The sequence below is a fragment of the Mytilus californianus genome, unplaced genomic scaffold (genome assembly GCF_021869535.1).
Source record: "Mytilus californianus isolate M0D057914Y unplaced genomic scaffold, xbMytCali1.0.p SCAF_14, whole genome shotgun sequence".
Classification (NCBI taxonomy): Eukaryota; Metazoa; Mollusca; class Bivalvia; order Mytilida; family Mytilidae; genus Mytilus; species Mytilus californianus.
The window spans coordinates 13,434,214-13,460,477 of record NW_026262626.1 but is presented as its reverse complement, the minus strand read 5'-3'; the positions used below and the strand labels follow the sequence as shown (position 1 = coordinate 13,460,477).

The 26,264-nt window shown below is 32.5% G+C and overlaps 1 protein-coding gene across 3 annotated transcripts in view; it reads left to right on the top strand.

The window, feature by feature from the left end:
• The window catches only part of LOC127724228 (glutamate receptor ionotropic, kainate 2-like), a 101,761-nt gene that overhangs the window by 48,817 nt on the left and 26,680 nt on the right, over positions 1-26,264 (top strand). For all 3 annotated transcript variants that reach the window (XM_052231130.1, XM_052231128.1, XM_052231129.1), the window contains 4 exons: positions 15,452-15,607; positions 22,838-23,089; positions 23,766-23,947; positions 25,663-25,716. In XM_052231130.1, coding sequence (XP_052087090.1) covers positions 15,452-15,607; positions 22,838-23,089; positions 23,766-23,947; positions 25,663-25,716 — 644 coding nt within the window. The remainder of the gene's footprint in view (positions 1-15,451; positions 15,608-22,837; positions 23,090-23,765; positions 23,948-25,662; positions 25,717-26,264) is intronic.

Here is a 26,264-nt window from a genome sequence, read left to right as displayed (position 1 = left end):
TGATCAAACTTTTTAAGGCTTGTGTTTCCCATTATTACTTCCTTTAAAAGGGTTGCTACTTACGCGAAAGTTGAGCCATGAGTTCCTAAAGTTAAAGACATCTTTGGTAGTTTTACGTTACCATAATTTGGTTGACGATTTGGAATAGCAGTGATAGTCAAGATAGTCGTACACACAATCCAAATGTACTCCTTTTTATCATTTATGCGATTTATTAACGGATTTTGTTTGTCATGATCCAGGCGACGAGAACTGCTTACCCTTCCGGGGCTCCTAAGTTAACTATATTTTGGATTGGGTCATGTTACACAGTCTTTCTTTTGTGTGTGTATTTTTGTTTTTTGTGATCTGTTGTTTGTCTTTGTGTTTTTTCTTCTTCTTTTGGTCTGATTACTATTGACTGCCACATTTGTACCTTAGAAAAATCAATGATAATTTAGTACTATACAAATTGAACTTCTCTATAAACATTGTAAAATGACTAAAATTGCTTAGTTTTCTCTTCCTTCATGTCTTATATCAATAAATACATACAGATACAGGTACAGTTGATATGTAACCACATGTGATATGCACATGACAACAGCCTTTTATTACCTTCACGAAAACGCCTAAAAAAGAGGCGTTTTCTTTTCAAATGATTACATATGATACGAGGTGGATGCAAGCGAGACAACACTTCAATTTATTCGCGATCAGCTATTTTACTATTCAACGAAAGGTGTGTGTAGTAAGCTTATGCGACCTTATATGGTAATCGTATAATCATGATTATGTGGTACATTATTTCTCCATTGCGGTACATTATTTCTCCATTGCGGTACATTATTTCTTCATTTTGGTCCATTATTATTTTTCCTTTTGGGTCCATTTCGCTACATTATAACTCCGTTTCGGTACATTTAGGTAAATAGACTACACTTATATTGTCATCTGATATCAAAATTCTGTTACGAGTGAAGGAGGTTACATGTAGCGTCAGTTGTGTCTACTTCTCCGAGATAACAACTGAGTATATGAAAAATATATACATGCATTAAAAATGTTTAACCCTTCCAGAGCACCTGGGATCAACCCCGGTTTTTTTGGTGGGGTTCGTGTCGCTAAGGCTTGAGTTTTTGATGTTGTGTTTTGTAGACCGTTGTCTGTCTTTTCGTCGTTTTTCGTTTTTTTTGCCAAAGTGTTGTCAGATTGTCTTCAAATTATGAGTTTGAACATCCCTTTGGTCTCGTCCGCCTAACTTTTTGGGTTTATAGCAGTTATCAAGATTTAACTACAAATACGCATTGTCAGAAAATATAGCAGTTATCTGTACTCGCCATGAACATGAGAAAGGGGTATTGTATGACTTGTTAATTTTTTTAGAGATGAATTATATGTTCGTATCATGTATATGGGTATTTTTATTGTGTATAAATCTGTCGGTTCTCTTCATAAAAATAATGGCTATTATATCTAGGGTTCTCGCATATAATTTACCTGTAACATCGACCGCTGGACGTTCAGAAATCAACACTCAAGAATATAATTATAGCTCTACAATCAATATGATTTTCTTACTACAACAACCCTAAAAAAAACAGCGAAGAAAAACCGCCATGAAAATATGTAACTTTAAAGGGATTATTATTATGCTTGTTATGTAAATATTATTACAACCCTAAACCTTTAATTCATTTTATAAAATTATTTGTATTCACTGTGTTCAAGAAACTAATATACATGCTATACATGATGTATTATATCATGTATATAGCCAATCTTTTAAAATAAGAACTCTTAAATCTTACTCGCATATTTACACGAATATTGTTAAACGCAACAAATAATTACACTATCACTAAATAAGGGTATGAAGTAAATAAATATTTTGAAAAATGGAACATAAATATTTGAGCTTTTTTATTCTTTTTAACTTTTGGATCAATCCCATTTTTTCGTTATCTACAAATACACGTGTATTTTATTAATTAAAGGGAAACATGATCAACTTAAAAAAAGTATAATTCCTTTTGTTGTTGTCGGATGCAAATTGTTGAGATCATTACACTTGCTTTGAATAAGTGCTTTCTGTGGATTTAAAAAAAGAGTAATAGGCTGGTCAGGGACCTTTGCTGCTTCTCGTCCCTTAAAGTAATCCCTGCATATCTTGCAGTCCATTGACAGTCAAAATAACCTGGTCAATTTTCCTTCCCTCAAACTGGGACAATTTTCTACGAAATAACCAAATAATCATTATTCATCATTTTAATGTTCATCAAAAATGTAATTGAAATCCCTCTAGCTTAAATGTATCGGAATATTGTTCGACTTCATATTTTTGTGATAGTAAGGTTGGTGATATTTTTATTTATCTTTTCCTAGATGTAATAAAATGTTACGTTTATTTTGTGATAACCAAGTTTAACAACATAACAATGCTTCCCTATATCTGTATAGACAGGCATTTGTCATGTTAACGTTTATTTTGTGATAACTAAGTTTAACAATGCTTCCCTATATCTGTAGGGGCCTCGGTGGCCGAGTGGTCTAAGTAGTTACTATTGTAATCACTAGCCAGTCAACACTGAGGTTGTGAGTTCGAACCCTGCTCATGCGGGTGCACTCGACTCCAGTCTCAATTGACTAGGATTGTCAGTTTTCTTATCGAAGGTCAGTGGTTTTCTCCGGGCACTCCGGCTTCATCCACCAATAAAAACTGGCTGCCACGAAATAGCCCAAAAGCGGTTCTTCAAAGTGGCGTTAAAAACACAAAAAAAATCAAATCAAATCCTATATCTGTATAGACATGCATTTGTCATGTTATAGCAGTTCCCAAAATTCCCAAAAAATTCATTAACTTTTCAAAGTGACTGTTCTATTCAATTAAAGATTGTTGGAATAGCATGAACAGTTGTCTATAGACCACCTGACTATATTTGACTGTCCTAAGGTGTAAATAGTAGTGTTTTAGTGACTGTCTGCTTGTATTTTGATGGCTTATTACGTCAACTTTATTTATCTTTCGGAAAAAAATATAGCAAATCTCAGTCATTCATATTAAGTATGTGTTTTCAGACAATAATTGTATTGTTTGACCCTAAGACCAAAACGGTAATCACCAACCTTTGGTTTTGGATCAATGTAATGTTTAATTGTGCTCTTTAGGGGACCGCGAGAGGAAAAGAAAGATTATCAAAATTTGAAATACAGAATATCCTTCAATTCGCATGATAATCATGATAATGAAGAAAAGTTTAAGAAAACGGGTCCTGTATAGATTTTCAAATTCCATCTTTTTAACTAGTTATAGAGACTGATTCTTGAAGACAATCATTAATCAATTCTACGCTAATTGACTGAGTTGAGATAACAATAGGAAAAAGCCAATACATAAAGTAATTATATCTTTTCCCTGAAGTATTTATAGCCTTTTAAGATAACTTACAGACAAACCTCGTTACAAATCTTTTTCTTGAACACCAGGAAAGGGCAATTGAAATCAAATATGCATTTAAAATGATTGCAAATCGGAATTTGTGAGAAATTTAATTGTATAAATAAAAACTACAAGACATACACACTGAATTTCTTAATGACATATAGAATAAAATTAGTTTATATGAGTGAAATATTCGTTGCTTTAAATTTGTTTAAGCCTTTGTTTGCTTGTTTGCTTGTTTGTTTGATTGTTTGTTTGTTTGTTTGTTGTTTGTTTATTTGTCTGTTTGTTAGTTAAAAAGAAGACAATCCAAGAGATTCAACTAAGATATATTTTTTCAGTTCATATAATTGTTAAACTTAACTGACCATGATTGCATGCTATGGTTTGAATAATGTGTCCACCAGAACTTTGGAAACAGAGCATTGTATTATAGAAAAGAGTGTTCACTATAACATTGGAAACATAGCATTATATAATAGAAAAAAAGTGTCTACTAGAACTTTGGAAAAAGAGCATTATATTTTAGAAAAGAGTGTCAACTAGAACTTTGGAAAAAGAGCATTATATTATAGAAAAGAAAGGATATAGGGTATCCATTCATGACACAAAACCAGAACATGCATGCACAGCAAACAAACACAAAACGCAAAGGAACAGCGTTTTTATTGCTGTTCTTCATCTCGAAGTCACAATGAGGCCTTAAATACGGAGAAAAAACTTTCACCTCATCGCACCGGTTTGAGCAGAATTATTTGCAAAATGACGATCACGCCACACTTTTGAGTTGAAGAACAAAGCCATTGAGTAATATCAATAAAATGAATCTAGCATTTACAGTCATAATTTAGTCAGACCATAGAGATATTATATTGACTACCAAAATTAGCAGAATCCAATATGACATTAGTATAAATTCAATCGATTTTGGCATGCTTTTTCGTACAAATGATGACATTGATATATTTTTTTGATATGGTAATATTTTTTGTAATAACACAGAAAGTAACTTTTGATTTATTTAATAAAAACATTTAAGAATTTGGTGTATGAAGGAGTATAAAAGTACATGTATGCTTGCTTAAATGTAGTTTATTTCGCCTTTTTGAAAATGATAATAAAACGTTTATGTCAACCAAGTTGCATTCAAGGTAATTTCACCTTTTCGAATTTTGTAATTGTAATTTTAATCTATCAAAGATTTGATTGATTTTTGGTGTTTTAACGCCACTTTTAAGCACCGCTTTTGGGCTATTTCGTGGCGGCCAGTTTTTATTGGTTTAGGAAGCCGGAGTGCCCGGAGAAAACCACCGACCTTCGATAGGAAAACTGACAATCCTAGTCAATTAAGATTGGACTCGAGTGCACCCGCACGAGCGGGGTTCGAACTCACAACCTCAGTGTTGACTGGCTAGTGATTACAATAGTAACTACTTAGACCACTCGGCCACCGAGGCCCCCTAATCTACCAAAGAAAAAACTGGCTGAACAGTCACAAAAAGCACTGTACGCATTATACTACAAGTTAAGAAATGTAAACATTCCTTCAGATCTGCAATTTCGACTATTTGATTGTATGGTCTCTCCAATTTTACTTTATGGCTCGGAAATATGGGGTCATGAGAATGTTGACATGATTGAGAAGGTGCACTTAAGTTTCCCGAAGAGGGTCCTGAATGTAAGATGAACAACTGGCAGATTCCCGCTTATAATTAATATTAAAACTAAATTACTTTGTTTTTGGTCAAGGTTAGTGCAAAGCGGTAGTAGCAAATTATCCGGGATTTTGTATCAGTTAATGTATAACTTGCATACTCCAGGTCAATACTCATTTAAATGGTTATCTTCTTTGAAACAAATATTAGATGATACAGGATTTCCTTTTGTCTGGAATGCACAGGATGTTATCAAAAGTTGGGATATTAAAAAAAGAAATAAAACAGAGATAAGTTGACTAATTCGGACAGCGTCTATTTGCTGATATGACAAACTCGTCAAGAGGTGTGTTTTATGCGTCATACAAAACTAGTTTTTGTTGGGGGTCTCATTGGGGGGTTCTGATCCCGGATCCCGCTTACTGTTTTGTCAGATTCCCGTATCCCGCTTACACTCTGTCCGTAAGCAATTCTCATTTTTTTGTAATTTCCCGTATCCCGCTAGACTTCATCTCCCGTTTTCACGGCACAATAATTTGACTTTCACGTGTCACGCTTACAAAAAAATCGGCAACCCCGCGTCACGCTTAGATCCCAATGAGACCCACTTTGTTTAGAGCAATATTTACTCAATCTTAAAGTGGCAGATGGTTATATCTACAGTAGATTTAGATGTTCAAATATCAAAATCCCTATTGAAGTGGGTCGCTGGAAAAATACACCAAAAGAGGATCGTATATGCTGTCACTGCGATTCAAATACAATTGGTGACGAATATCATTATTTTTTTACATGTACCAATGAACAAATTATGTCATTAAGAGAACGGTATATACCTACATATTACACAAAGAATCCTTCCCAATTAAGATTTATAGGTCTATTGTCACACTGTAATGTGCCAGTTCTAACAAAACTGTGCACGTTTTTAAGACATTTAGAAAAGATATTTTCATAATTTGTATCATGTTACAATGTAGTATTAAAATAAACTTTTTTTAACGTTGCAATTCAAAATATTGCAAAAAAATCAACCAAATATTGTATATTTCAATTTTACTGTATGATATCGCTAATTTATTTATTGTTCGTCTTGCTTGCAAATGTATAATTATGTAATTATTAATGTATAATTGTTATCCTCTTGTAGCACCATACGTGTGCCTAAGTTGTAATAAATTGTCTTGTCTTGTCGAAAGTGAAAATAAAACATCTTGCTTTCACAGTAACTTTGGCTATGAGAAATTCTTTTATTTTGTAAGTATTTTATAAAGGAAAAACACAATTAATATACAAATATATGTAAACAGAAAGAATTTTAATGATGGACTAAAAAAATAGAGAATAAGGGTAAGCGTAAGAATGTTTTTTTTTTAATTTCTTCCGGGAATCAAAACACCGAGATGTTGTTCTTCTTTTTTCACCTTTTCGAAAATGATAATAAAACATCTTGTTTTCACGGTAACTTTATAGCTATGAGGATATATATTTTGTAAGTATTTTATAAAGGGAAACACAATTAGAAAAACACATATACATGTATGTAAGAAGAAAGAATTTTAATGATGTTTTTTTTTTTAATTTCTTCTGGGAATCAAAAACCGAGATGTTGTTTTTATTTTGCACATAGCGAAACTGGTAAATTTACGATTAATTATTAAATGAAACTGCTTATGAGAACTTGCTTCCTACTATAAACATTGCTAAATACCGAATTTGAAATGCACATGTACTATACAGTATGTCTACAATGAAAATAATGTATAAATATACGTAGTGAACGATAAGCTCCTAAGTAGTGGTTTATAGGCTCGAAACAATGTTACTTGTACTTCAATTTTCTGACAACTTTTCTCTGTGAACATTCAAATTCACATAAATATTGGCTGGCTATTATACACTGACGGAGCAAAATCAAACCTGCATTGCCATTTAAATTTCAAGTCGACAGACGTATTTTACAAATACCAGTGGTGGACCCAGCATGATATAGCTTGTGCGAGGGTGCAGTCAAATTAAAAAAAAAACTTCTAACTAAAATTTTCGGCCCCCAGCCTCATAATGTATTCAGTTTCAGTCATATTGAATTACATGTAACCACATAATCTTTGTTTTATGGAGATGAAAAACGTATAAAATGATTCTAAAATTTTGATTAAACCATCGTCCTGTTAAAGCAAATAAGCAATAGACATATTAGTTCAAAACGGTTGAATATAAACGACAATATAACTACTTTATTCCCGATCATTAATATACATTTTATTGAATAAACTTTGTGCCAAGACTACAATAACTTGTTTCAATGTCCTAATACACCAATTAATCACAGAGTATGTGCAGTAGCCATCTTGGTAATGTGACTTTCAGAATCCTAGATATTGACGGAAGTGTCAGTTTCAGTCCGGTTTTGATTGTTTTATTATTTTTGTTCGGCTGCTATATAAGATGTTTGTCTGACTCAGTTAAAAAATCTGGCTGCATTGATTGCATGGTTTAAGTAGGAGGACATTATAAAAGTTGGATACAGAACATCTTAAAATGAGTATAGGTTTCGCCGTGCATAACAATACACTGGCGTAGGAGCCGAGAAAGGGGGCGGGTCAATTGACACATATTTTAGCCCCCGAAATTGAAATATAAAAACGAAAATGAAAGTGGACACTGACTTATCCATTCGCTGTAATAATGTAGATTTATTTTTTTTTTTTGCTTGCCATTTAATTTCGAAAGTTTGACCCTCTCCCACTTTTCAGCTCAGTTTTCACTCCACTCATACGCCGACACAATACTAAGAAGAAACAAATAAAATCAACATAGAGCACATAAAATACATATTTAAGTAACCTTTGTTCTTTAGAAACATTGCTACATGTATATTAATCCCAAGTCCTGGATCGAATATGACTATAATATGTGCATCCTGACCTAAAACAAACCTCTTTTTAAGCGGTTAAACTGTATTTGCCGCTTATCTGTAAAGTATAAAGTATATGTTACCTATTGACAAACGGTAGGTTATGTGTAGACAGGAAGGACTAGATTGCACGAGAAAGGTTTACCCGAATACTGTCAGTCGCTATATTCCGCCCATCTCCGACTGGACTCCGATTGTTGCATAGGCTATAGGCCGCTAGAGGACACTGGATTATTCGAGTTAGAGAAAGCATTGGTCTATTATAACTGTCCGTTATCAATCCATCGGATAAATTACTACATGTTTTTTAGAAAAAAAAACCTACTCATTGTTAAAGTCAATGTGTGAGGGTCTAGATGGGGTTTACAGAATAAAAAATAATGGGTAAAAAGTGCAGAATAAAAAAATATAAAGAAAGAGAAAAATAGACCAAAAGAATAGACAATAACGGGGTGCTGAAATATAAAGAATAGAGAATAAGGGTAAAACTAAATAATGAATAGAAAAAAATGGTCCAAAAAGTTAAAGAAATGAAGGACGAGGATAATTTGATAGGCTTGAATTCTCATTGGTTTATTCAGTTACAATATTGCAAGCACATTTACAATTGAATAATAATGAAGGCTTAAAATAGTTTACATTGATAGATAAGTCTACAAATATTCAAGAAGTTGAACTTCGGATATGATTTCGATTATATGTTTCTGCTATCTATTTGTTTGTAGATGTATTTATTTTTCATAGTATATGTCATATAAACACAGATGTGTGCCGGATGTATTCTATCTTTCTGTGGGTTGGTGTATTGCCTGATGGATGAGAGCTAGACGGATTTTAGACAGGTGTAATATCATTCATCCTTGATATTGCATCAATCATTTATCATTTTACTTGATAAATTACAGGTAAAACAGATCAAATGGATAACAAAGCTTACAACCAGATGTAGACAACTCCGCCGTGCTTACGCACGTGAAGCATGTCGGCAGATGTTTGTTTTAATCCGCCTTTGCGTGTACGTTCATCTGACCCCTAAGCCATAAAATAAACGTTGAGATAAATGATTTTCTCATTATATTAAATTTTATCAATTTGAGTGTTTAAAGCCGTTTCAGAAAGCATGATGGTAGGCCCAGTTTTTTGCACATTCTGTTAACATTTATATTACAATAAACTATCTTAATGATGAAAGGTTCGTATTTAAGAACTCTTAGTCAATGCATGAAACATGTACATGTACAACAGAATGCATATATATTACTAGTAAATTAAACATTCTACTATCCATGCACTGAGCGGAGTACATTATAGTAAACCTGCGAACAGACCTTGCACTGCAGGTATTTTGAAAATCATTGCAAATTTTGAAAGCAATCAATTTCGATGAGATGGCGATACGTTATACATCGTAAAAACCAAACATACAGACATTTTTTTCAATATATACAATTCTTTCACACAACAGGATTGTACTTTGGCATTATGTTAGATGAAAGGCAACGTCAGATCCATGTTTTTTTTTCGAGAATGTTTTTATCTAACGATTAATATAAATTATATTGATAATTTAATCATCGTTGATAATTGGGTTATATACGTAAACATGGTAAAAAGATAGTATGCAGACTCTAAGTGTACCCATTCAAAAACACAAACAAAAACAAACAAAATTAAAAACCAATTGTTCAGAGAACAATTGAAGGTCTTTCCACCAAAAACCATGAATTTTAATATGAAAGTAGTAAAATTAGGTTAAAAATGTCATTTCAATGGTCAAATGATAGCTTATTGTACGCTGATTCCAAAAATATATGGTTTCTATACAATATTTTTTAAAATAAGGGAGATAATTTGTTACTTCCGGTTTGAAAAATGATACTTCCGATACTATCTGAATATTTACTTGACACTGATTCCAAAAATATCTGGTTCTATATACTTTTATATTAAGAAAGTACAAAATGTAGGTACTTCCGGTTTACACAAGGTCAATTCCGGTTGTTTTTTCAAGGTTAAATGGTTTGATACCTATTGCCAAAAGTCTCATTGCTTTATCATGTATACATATGAGGTAAAAGCAAAGGTCAAAATCTAGAACGTCAAATTAAGCTATGACCTTGAGATCAATTTCAAGGTCGTAAACCAAGGACCTCAAATCAAAAGACCATAGGTCTTAATTATATTTAGTTAATGAGTTATATCACCATACGCGTATTTTTAAATACAAGAGGGGAGAAAACTCCCTTTTACGTTCAACGCACCCTTGCAATCAAAATGTAACTGTTACGACATGTTGCAAATAACAATTTAGTAAAAATAATTTGTCGATATCTTATACGGTTTTTGGAAATAAGTGAAAAAAAGCCAAATTCAAAATTTAAAATATGACCTTGACCTTTGACCTTGACCTAATTTTCATTTTTTTTGGGACCAAGGACCTCAAATCAAAGATCCTAGGTCTCTATCACTTATGGTTTACAAGATAGAAATGCATATCACTTATATCAAATGCATAAGGGGAAATAACTCTCATATGGAGCATTCATATTGCTTCGTTCAAAATAGGACAAATCATGCGAAGGATATAACGAGCAATCTTATAAAATAAATTTGTCGCTTTCTTTTACGGTTATGGAGGAGATGTAGTCACAAGGAAAACAGTGTTCGGGGAGATAACTCTTACAAAGAAAATTGTTCGGCTTAGCTTGGGTGAAAATAAAAAGCGCATAAACTATATGATACTATATAAGAAATATCTTAGCGACATATTGCGAAACAAAAATGTTACGCGAGAACAAAATTAGGCGGAAGAAAATAATAATAATCAGAACAAATACAATAGGTCTTTCCACAGAAAAGAGGAAAGACCTAATAACTTGATGAGTTATATAAACTGTTGACACAGAGATACATGTATGTCTCGCCTTTTTGTAATTTTGATAGTATTTTGCAAATAGTGAATTCAAATGGCAATATTTTAACATGTAAACTATGCAATAAATTCAAAGTCAATGAACCATGACTTAAAGGTGTAGGACCAAATAACCATAGAAATGACAACGGCCAATGCTTATAAAACTGCATACCAAATACCATTGACTTATCATAAGTGGTTCACTTTACATGAACCTAAACACAAACTTTAACTTGTAAACAATGTTTAAGTTTTAGTCAATTATCCATGATGAGGGGTTGGGGCCATATAATCTCCGTGGCAAAGAGACTTGCAAATTCTTATACAACTGCATACCAGAGAGTATTGACCTACCACTAGTGGTCCCCTTTGAACTGACATAATCACTAACTAATACATGTAAGTAAGCAAAAGTTTCAAAGATAGTAGACCATGACTAAGGGGCCGGGCCAAATAATCTCCATGGAAATGAGATGTGCCAATGATAATACAACTGCATACCAGATATCATTGGCCAACCACTGTTGCTTCACCATTAACTGACCTAATTACAAACTAATACATGTAAAGTAAGCAAAAGTTTCAATGTTACATGTAATAGACCATGACGGAAGGGTTGGGGCCAAATAATCTCCATGGAAATGAGATGTGCCATCGCTAATACAACTGCATACCAAATATCATTGACCTACCGCTAGTGGTTCTCCATGATCTGACATAATCACAAACTAATACATTTTTGACGAAGCCGCCGACACCGGAATCAGCATACATGTACCTAAGTCTCGATTTTTGACTACGTTAAGGCGAGACAAAAATTAAATTAGTGGCAAAACTAATTAAAACCAACACACTCATGAACAAAACAAACAAACAACAACAACAACAATCTTTATAACGAATTTTCTGGTAGAATAATCTGTACATTTTCATTGAAACAAGGAATTTTTAGTATACGCTCACATAAATTCTTCGTTTCAACTCTAACAAAAAGAGCGTGACACAGGGATTCCCTGAGATCGTCCGTCCGGTCTCAAGAGAGTGTATGGTTTAATCGCTTGATGTGTGTGCGAAAGTTGTTAATAAATGTACGATATTATATATCTTAATACCACCATGGAAGTATTATATTGACAATATAATACTTCCATGACACCACAGAGTATTTTAAAATTGTCACTAATAAACAAGGTCAAGAGAAACGCTTTGATATAGTGATAAAACAAATAGACATGGACTTTAATATCCCTCTTTTTGGGGAGTACATTCGGCACATCTCACAGAAAAGGGCAAATTACACCATTTCTATAGTCACAGTTATCATTGTCACTGTTTTCTGTCTGTCATATTTGTTTTTTTTTTAATGTTTTGTCATTAATCAGGCCGTTGGTTTTCTCGTTTGAATTGTTTCATATTTTGTTCAATGTACGGTATGGTTTTCTCATTATTGGAGGCCGTATATTCAACAGCTAACATCCATGCCATTTGAACTCTGATGGGTATTTGTCTCATTGGAAATTGTACCACACCTTCTTTTTTGATGTATTCAGTGAAAGGTTGCCAGTATGCATTTTGCAGCGAAAGACTTTTAGACATGCCTATAGATATAAGAAGATGTGGTATGAGTGCTAATGAGACAACTCTCCATCCAAGTCAAAATTTATAAAAGTAAACCATTATAGGTCAAAGTACGGTCTTCAACACGGAGCCTTGGTTCACACCGAACAGCAAGCTATAAAGGCCCTAAAATTACTAGTGTAAAACAATTCAAACGGGAAAACCAACGGTCCAATCTATATAAAAAAACGAGAAACGAGAAACACTTATGAACCACATCAACAAACGACAACTACTGAACATCAGATTCCTGACTTAGGACAGGTGCAAACAAATGCAACGGGTTTAAACGTTTTAATGGTACCAAACCTTCACCCTTATCTGAAACAATAGTGTAACATCACAACATAGAAAGACACACTATAAAATATCCATTGCAATGGCTCAACATATTAACACCAGTGAACATACAATGAACAAATAAATTTGATCTATGATACAATGTAAATACAAAATAAATAAACTAAGGGAAGAATAATAAAAGTAACATGTTATACCGCTGTGAAATGATAAACAATATAAGAAAAACAATATGCTAGAACAAAAAATATCAGCCATTTGCAATTATTTAAACACAGGTAAATGAAAATAATTTCGTTGTTAGGTATACGTGTACAGTTCAAATAGAGAAAGGAAATATTTTTACAAAATAAATAATTTTGATGTTCATAGTACGAAAAAGTGAAAATTTATATTAATACCAAACACTTATCAAAGCTGGTATATAGACCAGATATAACCCTGAATAACATTAAATAACAGAAAAGCATTACAATTAGTATCAACAGGTCAAATAAACAAGAAAGTGCGATTTGAGAGTACTCGCAGTTACTGACAGCTAGTTAAAAGTCAAAAACAATTAATAATAAAAAATCATGCATCAGAGACTAAAATCAACTAAAACGCATCCCAGGGATTTAGTATTTTAACGTCATGGACAGTCAAAGAAGACATGACTTGTGCAATGCCAAAAATAAATGTATCGACAGGTAGTAGGATAGTTAGAAGTTAACCTCTTTATAGATCAAAATGAACGTGGGTGTGTCTTTATACATCCCGTTTGAAAAGAATACAAATTTAGTTATGTTTTAATTTGCTGATGACAAAATCGATATTAGTGCCAATGTAAACTATAATCAAAGATCTAATTACAACATTGGTAAGATAACCTTTACTAATATAAGTTTGTTTAAAGGTTCGATGAGTTTACACGGATCACATAGTGATTTCCGCGCTTTAAGTACAATATTACCGTAAAATTTAGGATGTGAAATACTGTTTTTAATCAGTTTTCTACAGGTACAGCCAAATTTACTAATCAAATCTTTGTATCTATGAAAGAATTTAGTAAAAGTTTTACGTAATTTATTGTAACGAAATCCCTGACTTAATAATTTACCAGTGATGCATTGATTATGTTCGTTAAAATCTATGACATCACTACACACACGGACATAACGAACGAGTTGGGATATATAAACACCGTATGATGGAGCCAAAGGAACATCGCCGTCAAATAAAGGAAAATTAACAATAGGGAATGAAAAGTCGTCTCTTTTGTCGTAAATTTAAGTATGGAGTTTTCCTTTAGAGATTGAAATGTCCAAATCTAGAAAAGGACAACTACTGCTGTTTATGTTAGATTTAGTTACAGTAAGTTTTTTTGGGTAAATTTCGGTAGTATATTTAGAGAACTCTGGATTATTTAACGAAAAAATATCATCTAGATAACGGAAGGTATTGGTGAATGTATCAACCAAATGTAACAATGACTAATCAATATAAATTTAGATTCGAATTAGATAATAATCGCAGACGACATTTGACTTAAGCATGTTGTGAATGATACTTTCTTTTGCTTTATCAGGTGTATTTCAATAGTGTATCTAATTAGCCATGTATATATATAAACTTAAGGAACATATATGCATAACATGCAACGTATCAGTTGTGCTGACAGCGTGATCTTAAGTAATCTACCCACTGCTTTTAAATCAAAATAAAACTACTCAGATTTAATTAAAAAAGGAAGGGCATTGCCTGAGATTTTAATCTAGATCTTAAAACAGATATATACATTTTAACACGTATTTATAAATCTTTAACATCTATGATTTTGTAATTAAAAGGTCCGTATAATGTTTCGCCCTATGTTTTGTGATAACTATCATAAATCAGGTCGTTGGGTTTTTCGTTTGCATTGTTTCTGATTTGTCATGTCGGGGCCATTTATATCTGACTTTACGGTATGGGTTTTGCTCATTGTTGAAGGCCGTACATGTACCTATTAGTGCTTAAACCCACGTCATTTAGACTCAGGTGGATACTTGTTTCATTATCAATTATAATTAATCTCTTTATTCTATATATTATATAGAAATACATATACATGTATGTAATTACGCCCGAAATATTTCGAAATACAGATACCATTTTTTGCACTCGTCCAAACGATGGTAAAATACCCCTTTCATTGGCCTTGACCACAGTGACTTTAATGTTCAATTTTTTTCTAAGCTGAATATAAATTTCTGTCGCATTAGTATCTTACAGACAATGCCACTTGATACAGTGCTCCCAGTGGTGAAATATAATATTTTTTATGAAATGTTGAAAACTTTGCTCAAATCTTTACTTATACTTTATTGCGTATACGTTTCTTATATCAATGTAAATAAATGATAAAATCTCAAATTTTAAGTGGCTTCCGTTATTATTATTCTGTTAAAGGTGACATACAAAAAAATGCATATATACTTTATAAATTTCCAGATATATCAATTCGACTTCCGGTTGTTTATTTTCTCTCTATCTCTTTTTCTCTAAACTTATTTGTCCCAGTATCTATATATTTTCATATGAAAGAAATTAATTTGAAAATTTATATATCTACGCATCTGTTTATTTTAATGTATTTTAAATTTCAGGTGGGTTATTTGAAGACAGAAATAAGGGTGTTGAGATAGCCTTCCGCCATACGACGGAGAAGATAAATTTAAGAGGGGATGTTTTAGGAAAATCATTGCTCATTTATAACATTGCACCAGTAGGTCAAGATGATAGTTTCGAGGCATCGAAAAAAGGTATTATTTATATATGTTTATATTTCCCGTATATATATTGTAGAAGACGAGATTCAGAAAATATTGACGATTAAGAACATTGGGAGTTTAAATATTTCCATTTTGCACAGTATACATTGTACATGAATACTATGTATATATTTTACGTTTGCCACTTGTGGAGCAGAAACTTTTTACTGCTAACACTACCGGATCGTGTTCAAGGAAGGCACTGTAGTTGACACTCCTAATAAAGTAGAAAGTGTAACATATAAACGCAAGAAAAGCAGGTATACTGCTTCTTACAGATGAGCAATTCGCTCTCGGAAAACTTAAATCATGTTGTCTATTAAATAGTTTAACCTTCCTCAAGTGCCGAGTGCATGAGAGGCATATAAGTAAGAAAATATCAGACGTGCTTGTGTTGTGTCAATAGTGTCTAGCTCAGTTTTACGCAGTCTTCAATTAAATCCTGGGATTGTCTTCAAATGAATAAGAAATACTTCATGCTTTGTATCATGCTATGTTTTGAAGAACGTATATTCCCAAAAGTCCCAGAATTCTAGTATTCTTTCTTAAACAAATTGTATATATCTGTTGTTGAGTCCAAACTCTTCGAAAACATGAATTAATATTAAGTAATGTCAGACGTCATTATAACGTGCTTATAAAATACCAACTACATCTATAAAGATAATAAATGGAGAATTCAAACGAAAGAAAAATAATTGCCATCATCTTCTTCACAATTAAAGCAAGTTATTTGTGCATAGTTCTTTTATGAATGAATTATACCAATCAATTATTTTGAAAGCAGAATTCCCTTCCCAGTAGACCATAAAGTAAAATATTCCTACTCAAATGTATAGTGACATTGTCATTCAAATGGAAGAAAGTAATATGATTATAAGTTTTTTTCTCACAGCAAACAAAGCCAGTTGGTAATGTTTCAAGTTAAAGCTTTAAGACAGCTGAAAGCATATTCAGCATTTTCAGTATTAGACAAAGACTTCCATGTTTCAATTTATAGCATTGCAAGTCAGATCAATTACGTGTAAGAAAGTTTTCAAGCGTTAGTTTTGGTATAATATGTCGCTGAAATATACAATTGGCATTGTTTTGTCTTTGGTGCATATATAGATTGCAGATTGAACCACGTATACAAATCACCACTCAAAGCATGTGACTGCACGTGTTTTAAATACAACATGACCTTTGCATACAATACTTTATTGCCAGATGTCCAGCGATTCTTGTTATTACAGCATTAATGTTTGGCGGCTAAAAATGAAGATGTGGGGTGTACATCAATGAAACAGAAACCCAAACAAAACCAAGAGATATCTATTGAGGTTAGCATACGGTCTCGAACAATCGATAGACTTCATAAAAATACGTCAATCTTTAAATCGACCAACGTAAAAAAAAAAACGCGAAAAACTTAACTTATATACCATAGAACTCAATGTTGTCAAGCGATAAAATACAACAAAAATAAACAGCGATACCGCTTAATGTTATTTGTAACAAGATTGCAAATGTGATAAGACTTCATGGTTAGAGAACCAGATTGTAATGTATTTTTTGTGATAGGTTATCAAGACTTAATTATAGTTGTTAATATGGTATTGTTCGTTATCATTGTCTTGATCATATGTATAAGAATTCTCGCAAGTACTGCTTAACCCTGAATGATCAATGAAGAATGGCATATTTTGATTATTAGATTGATTATCGCTTGGTTAACGCCCTGTGGCAAAATTCAAGACAAGAATTAAACGATAAACATATAATCCACTAAGGAGGTCATGGTGGACGAATAGTCTGAACAGTTCGTCTGTAGTATCACAATCCTGTCAACATTGCGGTTGTGAGTTCGAAAAGAGGGACGAAAGATACCAGAGGGACAGTCAGACTCACAGATCGAAAACAAACTGACAACGCCATGGCCAAAAATAAAAAGACAAACAGACAAATAATAGTACAGATGACACAACATTGAAAACTAAAGACTAAGCAACATGAACCCCACCAAAAACTGGGGGTGATCTCAGGTGCTCCGGAAGGGTAAGCAGATCCTGCTCCACATGTGGCACCCGTCGTGTTGCACGTGGCATTGACTAGAATTGCCAGTTTTCCCGCCGAAGGTTGGGGTTCTCTCCGGAAACTCCGACATCCTCCACCAATTAGAACTACTACTACGGGAGTGTTTAACGCAATTGATCGGCTATAAAGACCTCGCACGGTCGGTTTATTAAGAGTGATAAAAGTGGTGTTAAACACAACAATTCACTCATCAATTATATAAATCACTAACATATGTTACGCAAATCATATCAATTGGTAATTTGCTATGAAGAGCAAGAAACATATTTGGCATACGTGTACCTCTTAAGAGTATTTCAAAGGATTGTTTCCACTTAAGTTGTCGTTATTTCTCTATTCGAATATAATACAACATGCTTAATGATGATTTTTTAACAAACATACAATTTAAAACTCAATTAAAGCTTGCATATCCATTAAATTTACTGCGTTTTTTGATAGATTACATATAACTTCCTTCTTAAAGACATTTTGGTGTCGAACCTATTAAATTCTTGTAAAATAACAAATAGCATTCCAATATATGCAATGAGCGGTTATGAACCTTTAATCATTTTGAATTAATGAAATTAAGATTGAAACAGTCAACAATATATCCATCCCTATTTTATAAAAGAGGAAACAAGACATGTAATTATTAGAACTTGAATTTACCATTGAGTGTTCAACTACATCTGGTGGATGATTTTTTTTTCATTGGCAATTATATCAGATATCTTTATTGGTATATATCCTCAACTTCTGTCACTTTTGAAATTTCTAACCAGTATAGAACAAAGAGAACTTCGGGTCAGTTTAGATTTGTTAACTATCAATATGACTCGTACCATTTCAACATCGGTATTTTGTAGGGGTAAAACTTTAACAATATTTGAACCGAATTCTTTATTTTCTGACCATTAAATTAAAAATCAAACATCACTGGAACAGTATAATATCACAAGTTTGTAGAATTGATTGCACTATCTGTAAGTTGTAAAGACTTTATCCTTACAAAACTATGAAAAAAAATATGACCCATCCACTGAAATATTATTCAACCATTTTCATGGTCAATCCATTCATGGGATTTTGTTCTATATATATATATGTCGTATACTTGTTAGGTATCTCGTTCATTTATTCTCCTAACAAACTAATGGAAAACATTCGAAAAATTGATTTTAAAAATTTTTAAAAACTTTTAAGATGACATAATTAGTGATTTTATCTTTTTGTGCATAATTTTATATTTTTGAAGAATTTGGTTTGATTTTTCCCAATTTTTTGGGGCTTTATGTATTGCTCATTAATTTACTGTTGAAGACTGTATGTCAATGTCTTTTGGTTCGAAAATGTTTTTGGGTAATCCTCTCATTGCCGTAAACTCGATATCTCATTTTATTCACACTTTTTGTGGACGTTTAGTTTGTCCACATTTTATACTCAGATGAACTATACGATACATATTCTGCGCATGTGCAGCTTACTTGTTGGATATTTGAACGATGACAAAGTGCAATACAAATAGGTTTTTTTCTTCTGATACTATGTATTCAGAGTTATGCTGTTACCCATTAGCACACATTACGTCAAGCAAAGTAAAGAATGATTAACAAATCAGTTTATTTTAAGACTAGAAGTCATCTCCCCAGAATAACATTCCAGTGTCTTTACATTAAGATCAAAAAGCCCTTAGACACGCCACCTTAACATCTGAATATTATTAGGATATATATACACTTGCCAATATTTTATGTTTCCGAATGATAATTTACCTCCTGAACAGTAACAAGTTATGTCCCTTGGGGAACGTAAATCGAATAAACAATAACAAGAGTTGAATACTTTTTATAAATTATATCTTCATCAAACGAGAAAATTGTAGCTTAATGTTTTATCGACGTCAATGTGTGTTTGTAAAAGCAATTAACACAGACAAAATCATTATAACATGCAAATAATCTGCTTGTGCGATAAAACTGTATCTTGTTTACTGACTGAAGATGTTCCACATGTTACAGTGATACTTACTTACACTTGGTATAATCATGTGGAAGTATTATATAATATAATACTTCCATGGTATAATACTTTAAGCTAAGAATTATCTCCCGTTTTGACTCGTATTAATACTTCACTTTTGCTCACACATTGTTGCCAATATAATGGAATTCTCTGCGGCTGTCATACAAGTGAGTGGTTTATCTAGCTATAAAACCAGGTTTAATCCACCAATATTTTGAACTTGAAAATGACTTAATCTTTATTATTATTTTTTTTTCGAAATGCAGACCCTTTTACACACAGATTAACTTTGGCACATTCGTTTATTTTAGTATAATTATACAGGACCTATATCCGCTTTTCCGAACCATTATCAAAAGTTCAAAATATTTAGTTTCAACAAATATGTTAATTTGGAACAGCATTTTCATTTGTTTTTGGTATAATTAAGGGTCCCGGAGGTCCACCAAGTGGCACACTCGGAATGAAAAAAAAAACACCCTCACTTTCTATAAATGATTATCATTACATTGCATTTTTTCACGCTTAAGACCTTTGTCATATTATTAAGAAGAAGATAAGTGGTTATTGGAAAAGCTGAAATTAATTAGTTTCAAACGATAATTAATTTTATGTCAAGTGATTATTTGAGGAATGGATGTTTAAAGATGATAAGCCAAAAACAAAGGAGGGTCTGTATAGAGTTTACAGAATGAAGAAATGCAGAATAAAGTGCAAAAAATTAAAGAATAGAGGAAAATAGGCAAAAAAAAAAAAATAGAGAATAATGGGGTGCTAAAATATGAATAATAGAGAATGATAGGCAAAATGAATAAAGAATAGAGAAAAATGGTATAAAAAACTGAAGGACACTCATTCAGACACTCACAAAGATACAACATATTTAACTTGTCAGTATAAAGTTCTTCAGCATCTTTGTAATCTTTGGCACTTAAGATTCTAATTTATAATAATTCGTATCATTCATAATCGACTGTCCATTTATGATAAGAACGCCAGCATCATACTGCATTTTTGCCTTGATGAAAAACTGTTCACGTGAATTATTACGCTATTTTAATGCCATTAACCCATCATTGTAACCAAGGTATAACCGCATAAATAACCAAACACGAGAAGACAAACTATTAATTTGATCTTTAAGAACAATTTACTGACTTACTTACTAAAATATTCTACAAGATATTTTTCTTTTCCATTAACCTTTGACAGGAAGAAGATGTCTTCTAGACAAATGACTCTTATACATAGAAATTGCTTTTTAGCTCTTTATGGAAATCAATAGGGGCAATAATGTTATAGACACGCGAGAAGTCTGTGTTTATGACACTCATACACAGCCATACTGTTTCGTTATTCTTTCGTAGTATAATTCATTACTTAGTCGACTTCTGGAGATTGCGGTTCACAAAGTCGCATTTCTGTAATTGAAAAACGATAAATTTGTAATCTTTGCGGTTGATTATATCTTGTTCAGAAAACAAACAATTATAGATAAGTTACTTAACGGAATGATGCCTTGTTTCATTGACTCTAGTAAATTGACAATATCGCTCATAGAAGAAAATATTCACTGGTCAATAGTATTTGATATTATCAGTATTAACGGTAAAACACTATGGCCAATACGTATTAGCTTTAAGATAATCAGATATTTCTGTATTTAATAGTTTTGAGTATTGTATATTTGTTATTTAACAGCGTCCATCATGGATGTAAACAACAGATAAACCTAAGTAGTTTGATCATCATACTTAGATTTCCAACAAGCCAATTTTGTTTTTGGGAGATAAATTGTCCGTCCAACTACAGTTGCATTGAATTGCAATATAACTCGTGGAAGTTGTAAAAGGAACGGTTTGTAGCAAGTCAGTATGCTAGTCAAAATCTGGTTTCAGTCACCAGTGTTGCAAATTATGTGTTAGTTGGCGTAGACGCCCCACCGATCGCGAGTCCATTTAAACAAATGAACCGAAAAAAACTATTATTAACTTTTAAAAGAAATTGCTGATTTGTCTTTGTTTGTTTTACTTCTTTTTTTTTCACTCTTTGAATCAGTATGTAATTTTGAAAGTTTGAATATGCTATAAGATTACATCAAGCTTCCTTCTTAGGAAACACAATATCCTACGTCTTCCTAATGACATTATTACGTTTTAGTGTTACAAGTAATAGAGAACACCGCTCTATAATGCGTCTACACAGTAAGCCTTGTAAAACTTAATGCATTGCACATTACTTCGTAAATTCCATTTTAAAAGCATTATGAAGCCGAGACGACCAAATGAATTTATATTAAATCTGTCATGCGTTTTTTCAAGATTTTTTTGGCATTACATATTAAAAAGTGTTAGCGATTTTTTGCTTATGTATCTTTATAACATGATGGTGTATTTAAGAACAGCTATGTAAACATATGAGGGTCTGGGGGTCCTTCAATTCTGTTTTCTTTTTTGAAGCCGTTTTCTCTATCTTTTATAAAGTTGGCTCATGTGTGGATCTATTCGTTATATTTTAGATCTCCATTATTCTCTATTCTTTATTTTTTGGGCTATTTTTCTCTATTTTTTTTTTTTGCCATTTTTCTTCGGTATTGACCCATTATTCTCTATAAGTAAACCACATCCAGACCCTTATAAATAATGAAGGAACAGACCAATGTTAAATGACCCGAAGGGAAAAATAACCCCTTTTATTTCACACCATAGACTTATCAATATTTTAGGGATCAACATCACGGAAGAAAACACCACATTTTAAGGCCATAATCACAAGAAAATGAACTTGCATTGTGCCACATTATAAGGCCATTTTCACATGAGAATAAACTTGTATTGGGCCACATTATATGGTCATAATCACATGGGGAATCAACTTGTATTGTGCAACATTATATGGCCATAATCACATGAGAATGTACTTGTATTGCGCCATATTATGAAGCCCTTATCACATGAGAACGAACTTGTATTGTGTCACATCATAAGCTAGGCCATTATCACATGAGAATAAACTTGTATTGTGCTACATTATAAGGCCACAATCACATGAGAATGAACTTGCATTTAATGGGAACTGTATGACTAATATAATGGTTAACATAATTTAATAAATTTACAATTGTGTTTTTTCTTTCAGTTTGTAAGATGATAAAAGACGGTGTCGCAGCCATATTTGGTCCATCATCACAGATATCGTCCGGTCATGTTCAGTCCATATGTAATACATTATCCATTCCACATATACAGACACACTGGGATGCACGTGTCGATAGAGACTATTTTTCATTAAGTTTATATCCACATTATGAAGTTTTAGGAAAAGCTTATGTAGATCTTATCAAATTCTGGCAGTGGAATACATTTACAATATTATATGAAAATAACGATGGTACGTATGTACATATATAAGTAAAAGACACAAAATATGTTTATGCTAGTATGATTAATATGTTAGTAAAATAGTCCCAGGTTTAAGGTTTTTTTAGAACAGAAACCATGCTTATATAAAGATAAGATGATGTGGTATGATTGCCAACGAGACAACTCTCTGTAAGAGACAAATTGACGTAGAAGTAAACAACTATAGGTCACCGTATATACAACCTTCAACAACGAGCAAACCACAAACCGCATAGATATAAAAGACAATGATATATGTACAAAACACTAAACGAAAAACAAACCCTTTTAACAATTTTCTTGCAAAGAAATTTTATTTTGTTTAGACTAAAAAGTTTTCAAAATAACAATTCCTAAATAAAAGGCACATAATGGTGTTTAATTTTTTATATATGCTCCCCTGTCATACCTCAAAGGAGAAGGTATAATAAGGCCAACTTTTGACCCCTTGCATACTGGCCCCTATCATACATCCTCGTTTTACTTGCTATATATATCGGCTAAGTTGTGAATTAATTATTTCACATATATTTTTGCATAAATAATTCTAATTCTAATAATAATGGATTTCGAGCTGGATAAGCATGAAAACATTCACATGAACTAAGTCTACCACAATATCGGACATTTTTCAAAGATACGAATGCTATGTTTTCTTTAAACAGGGTTAATACGATTAGAAGAGGTTCTAAAATTTTCAAAGGGTGCAAATGTGAAGGTAACAGTCCGAAAACTAGATGATGATCCAACAAATTGGGTATACATGTTTAAAGAAATGATTGATAAACAAGAGAAAAGAATGATTATAGACTGTGATGCATCTAAAGTAGAAGGTGTTCTTCATAAGGTAAGTTGATCGGTTGATTGGTGTTTAATGCCACTATCAGCACTATTGGTTACTTCGTTGCGGTCAGTTCTTATTGGCAGAGGACGTAGGAGTGCACGGAGAGACCCACCGACCTTCGGTAGGAAAACTAACAATCCTAGTAAATTATTATTGGAGTCGAATGCACCTGCCACGTGCGGGATTCGAACTCACAGGCTAGTGATACAGTAGTTGGACTACTTAAACCACTCAGCCATCGAGGCCCCTCATAAGGTACTCATCGAGTTAATAAACTATCTTACCCATCTGTCACATAGAATGACACACTTGAATAATAACCTCTTCAACACTAAACCTGGTATGTTCTGCAAGAACAAATGTTCAAGTGCAAATTGACTAATCTTCATGTAAGTCAAAACTCGTTTTGTTTTTGTATTTTTTTTTTATAATCGACCATGAATTATAGTCGACTTTTGGCTTAAGACGTTTTTGTGAAAGATTAATAGACAAAACAGCAGCACTTAGTATGTTTTTAACATTTCTATATAGGAATGCTTCTTATAATGCGTCTAAGCACAGCAAGCCATTTGTAAAAAAAGATGATGCATGATGTACTTTAAAGTTTAAATTCCATATTAATTCCATGATGGTGCCTCGAAACAAAATAAATTTGAATTAAACCATTCCTTTTTACAGCTTTTATTGTATTACATTTCAAGCCGTTTTCACAAAGAATTTCAATAATTCTTAGTTATATCCTGGTAATAATATATGCACAGATTGATGCAAGTCTCGAGGCAACATGAGAATGTAATAAAATCGTTAGAAATTATTACCATTGTGTTTTAAGTAATGGATATAAATTGTAAAAAAAAATATGAGAAAGCTTTTCTTGTTTAATGGGACATCTATTAAGTCATATGCTAATCAAGATAAAACATGTAAAACAGTAAACAGAGAAGGACACTATCGTTCACACAAGATCCTTACAGACTTTTGACAAAACCTGAAGCAAAGGAGCGGCCATTTAAAATTACTGTTATTTTTGTCTCATAGTAACAGTTTTAAGCGTTCAACATGAAGCTAACAGAGAGACCTGAACAGTTATTTTGATTAAACATCTGAATTGGAAAATCAATTAAATCATCATTGTTAAAAGAAGAAGAAGGATGAACATCAAATAAAATAACTGTAGATAGACAGCCAATTGTCGAAACCGTACATTCATGACATTACCATAGAGTTTTTTTAAACCTCTATCTTCAGTCTCTGGTGGATAGTTGTCTCATTGGTTATTTTATAAAAATAGCTACTGTGCAACACGAATAATTTATATTTTGTTGGTCATGGGAAAAGTATATGTTGTATAAAGACAAGACAAAAAATCACTATAAACGCACATGACTATCCAAAAGCAAAGAACATAGCTTTTATTGCTGTGATTCATCCCTGAGTTAGTCAGTGAGACCTTCAACATGGAGCAATGACTCACGTACAGGTTGAATCTCTGGAACACTGACATAAAGGTCCTTACTGACGAAGCGGAATGTTCAATTTATTTAGAACTACTTACTTTGTAGATACAAACTGTCTGTTCAAACATTTTACTTAACAGATAGTTCAAATTAAGCATAAAAACACTTGCGATATGAAGCTGAAAATGATAAAATTTCTAGGTTTTTGTTTCCTAATTTACTTTTTTATTTTTACGTGTTTTTATTTTCTTCTATTTTTAGGCTAGTCTTGTCAGCATTGTGAATGAGTACTATCACTTTATGTTTACAACATTGGTAAGTTAAATTTATATAGAATATGATATATATTTAACAAGAACATTTGACATCCAAGTTCTACTGATCTCTCCTATATGAGGGTCTGGATGGGGTTTACAAAATAGAGAATAACCGACCAATACTACAGAAGAATGGACCCAAAAAAGAAATAGAGAATAAAGGAGTGAACAAACACAGATAATGATTGACAAAAAATATAAAGAATAGAGAAAAAAGGCTTCAAAAATTATATGAAACATGAAATACAGAAATAAAGACCCGTCATCTACATCCTCTTAAATTTGTCTTCAATTGCATATTCTTCAGTAAAGTGTAAATTATCTAACTGAGTATTTGATGCCCCCGCCGCGGCGGAGGGGTATTAAGTTTTATCCTTGTCCCTCCATACGTCTGTCCGTCCGTCCGTACGTCCCAAAATTAGTTTCCGTTCTCTAACCAAATGTTATGAAACTTGTACACAATGTTTATTACCTCTGAACACAGATCAAGTTCGAATTTGGGTAGCGTCAATTTTGCCTTTCTTGAGTTAGGTTCCTTTGTAAATT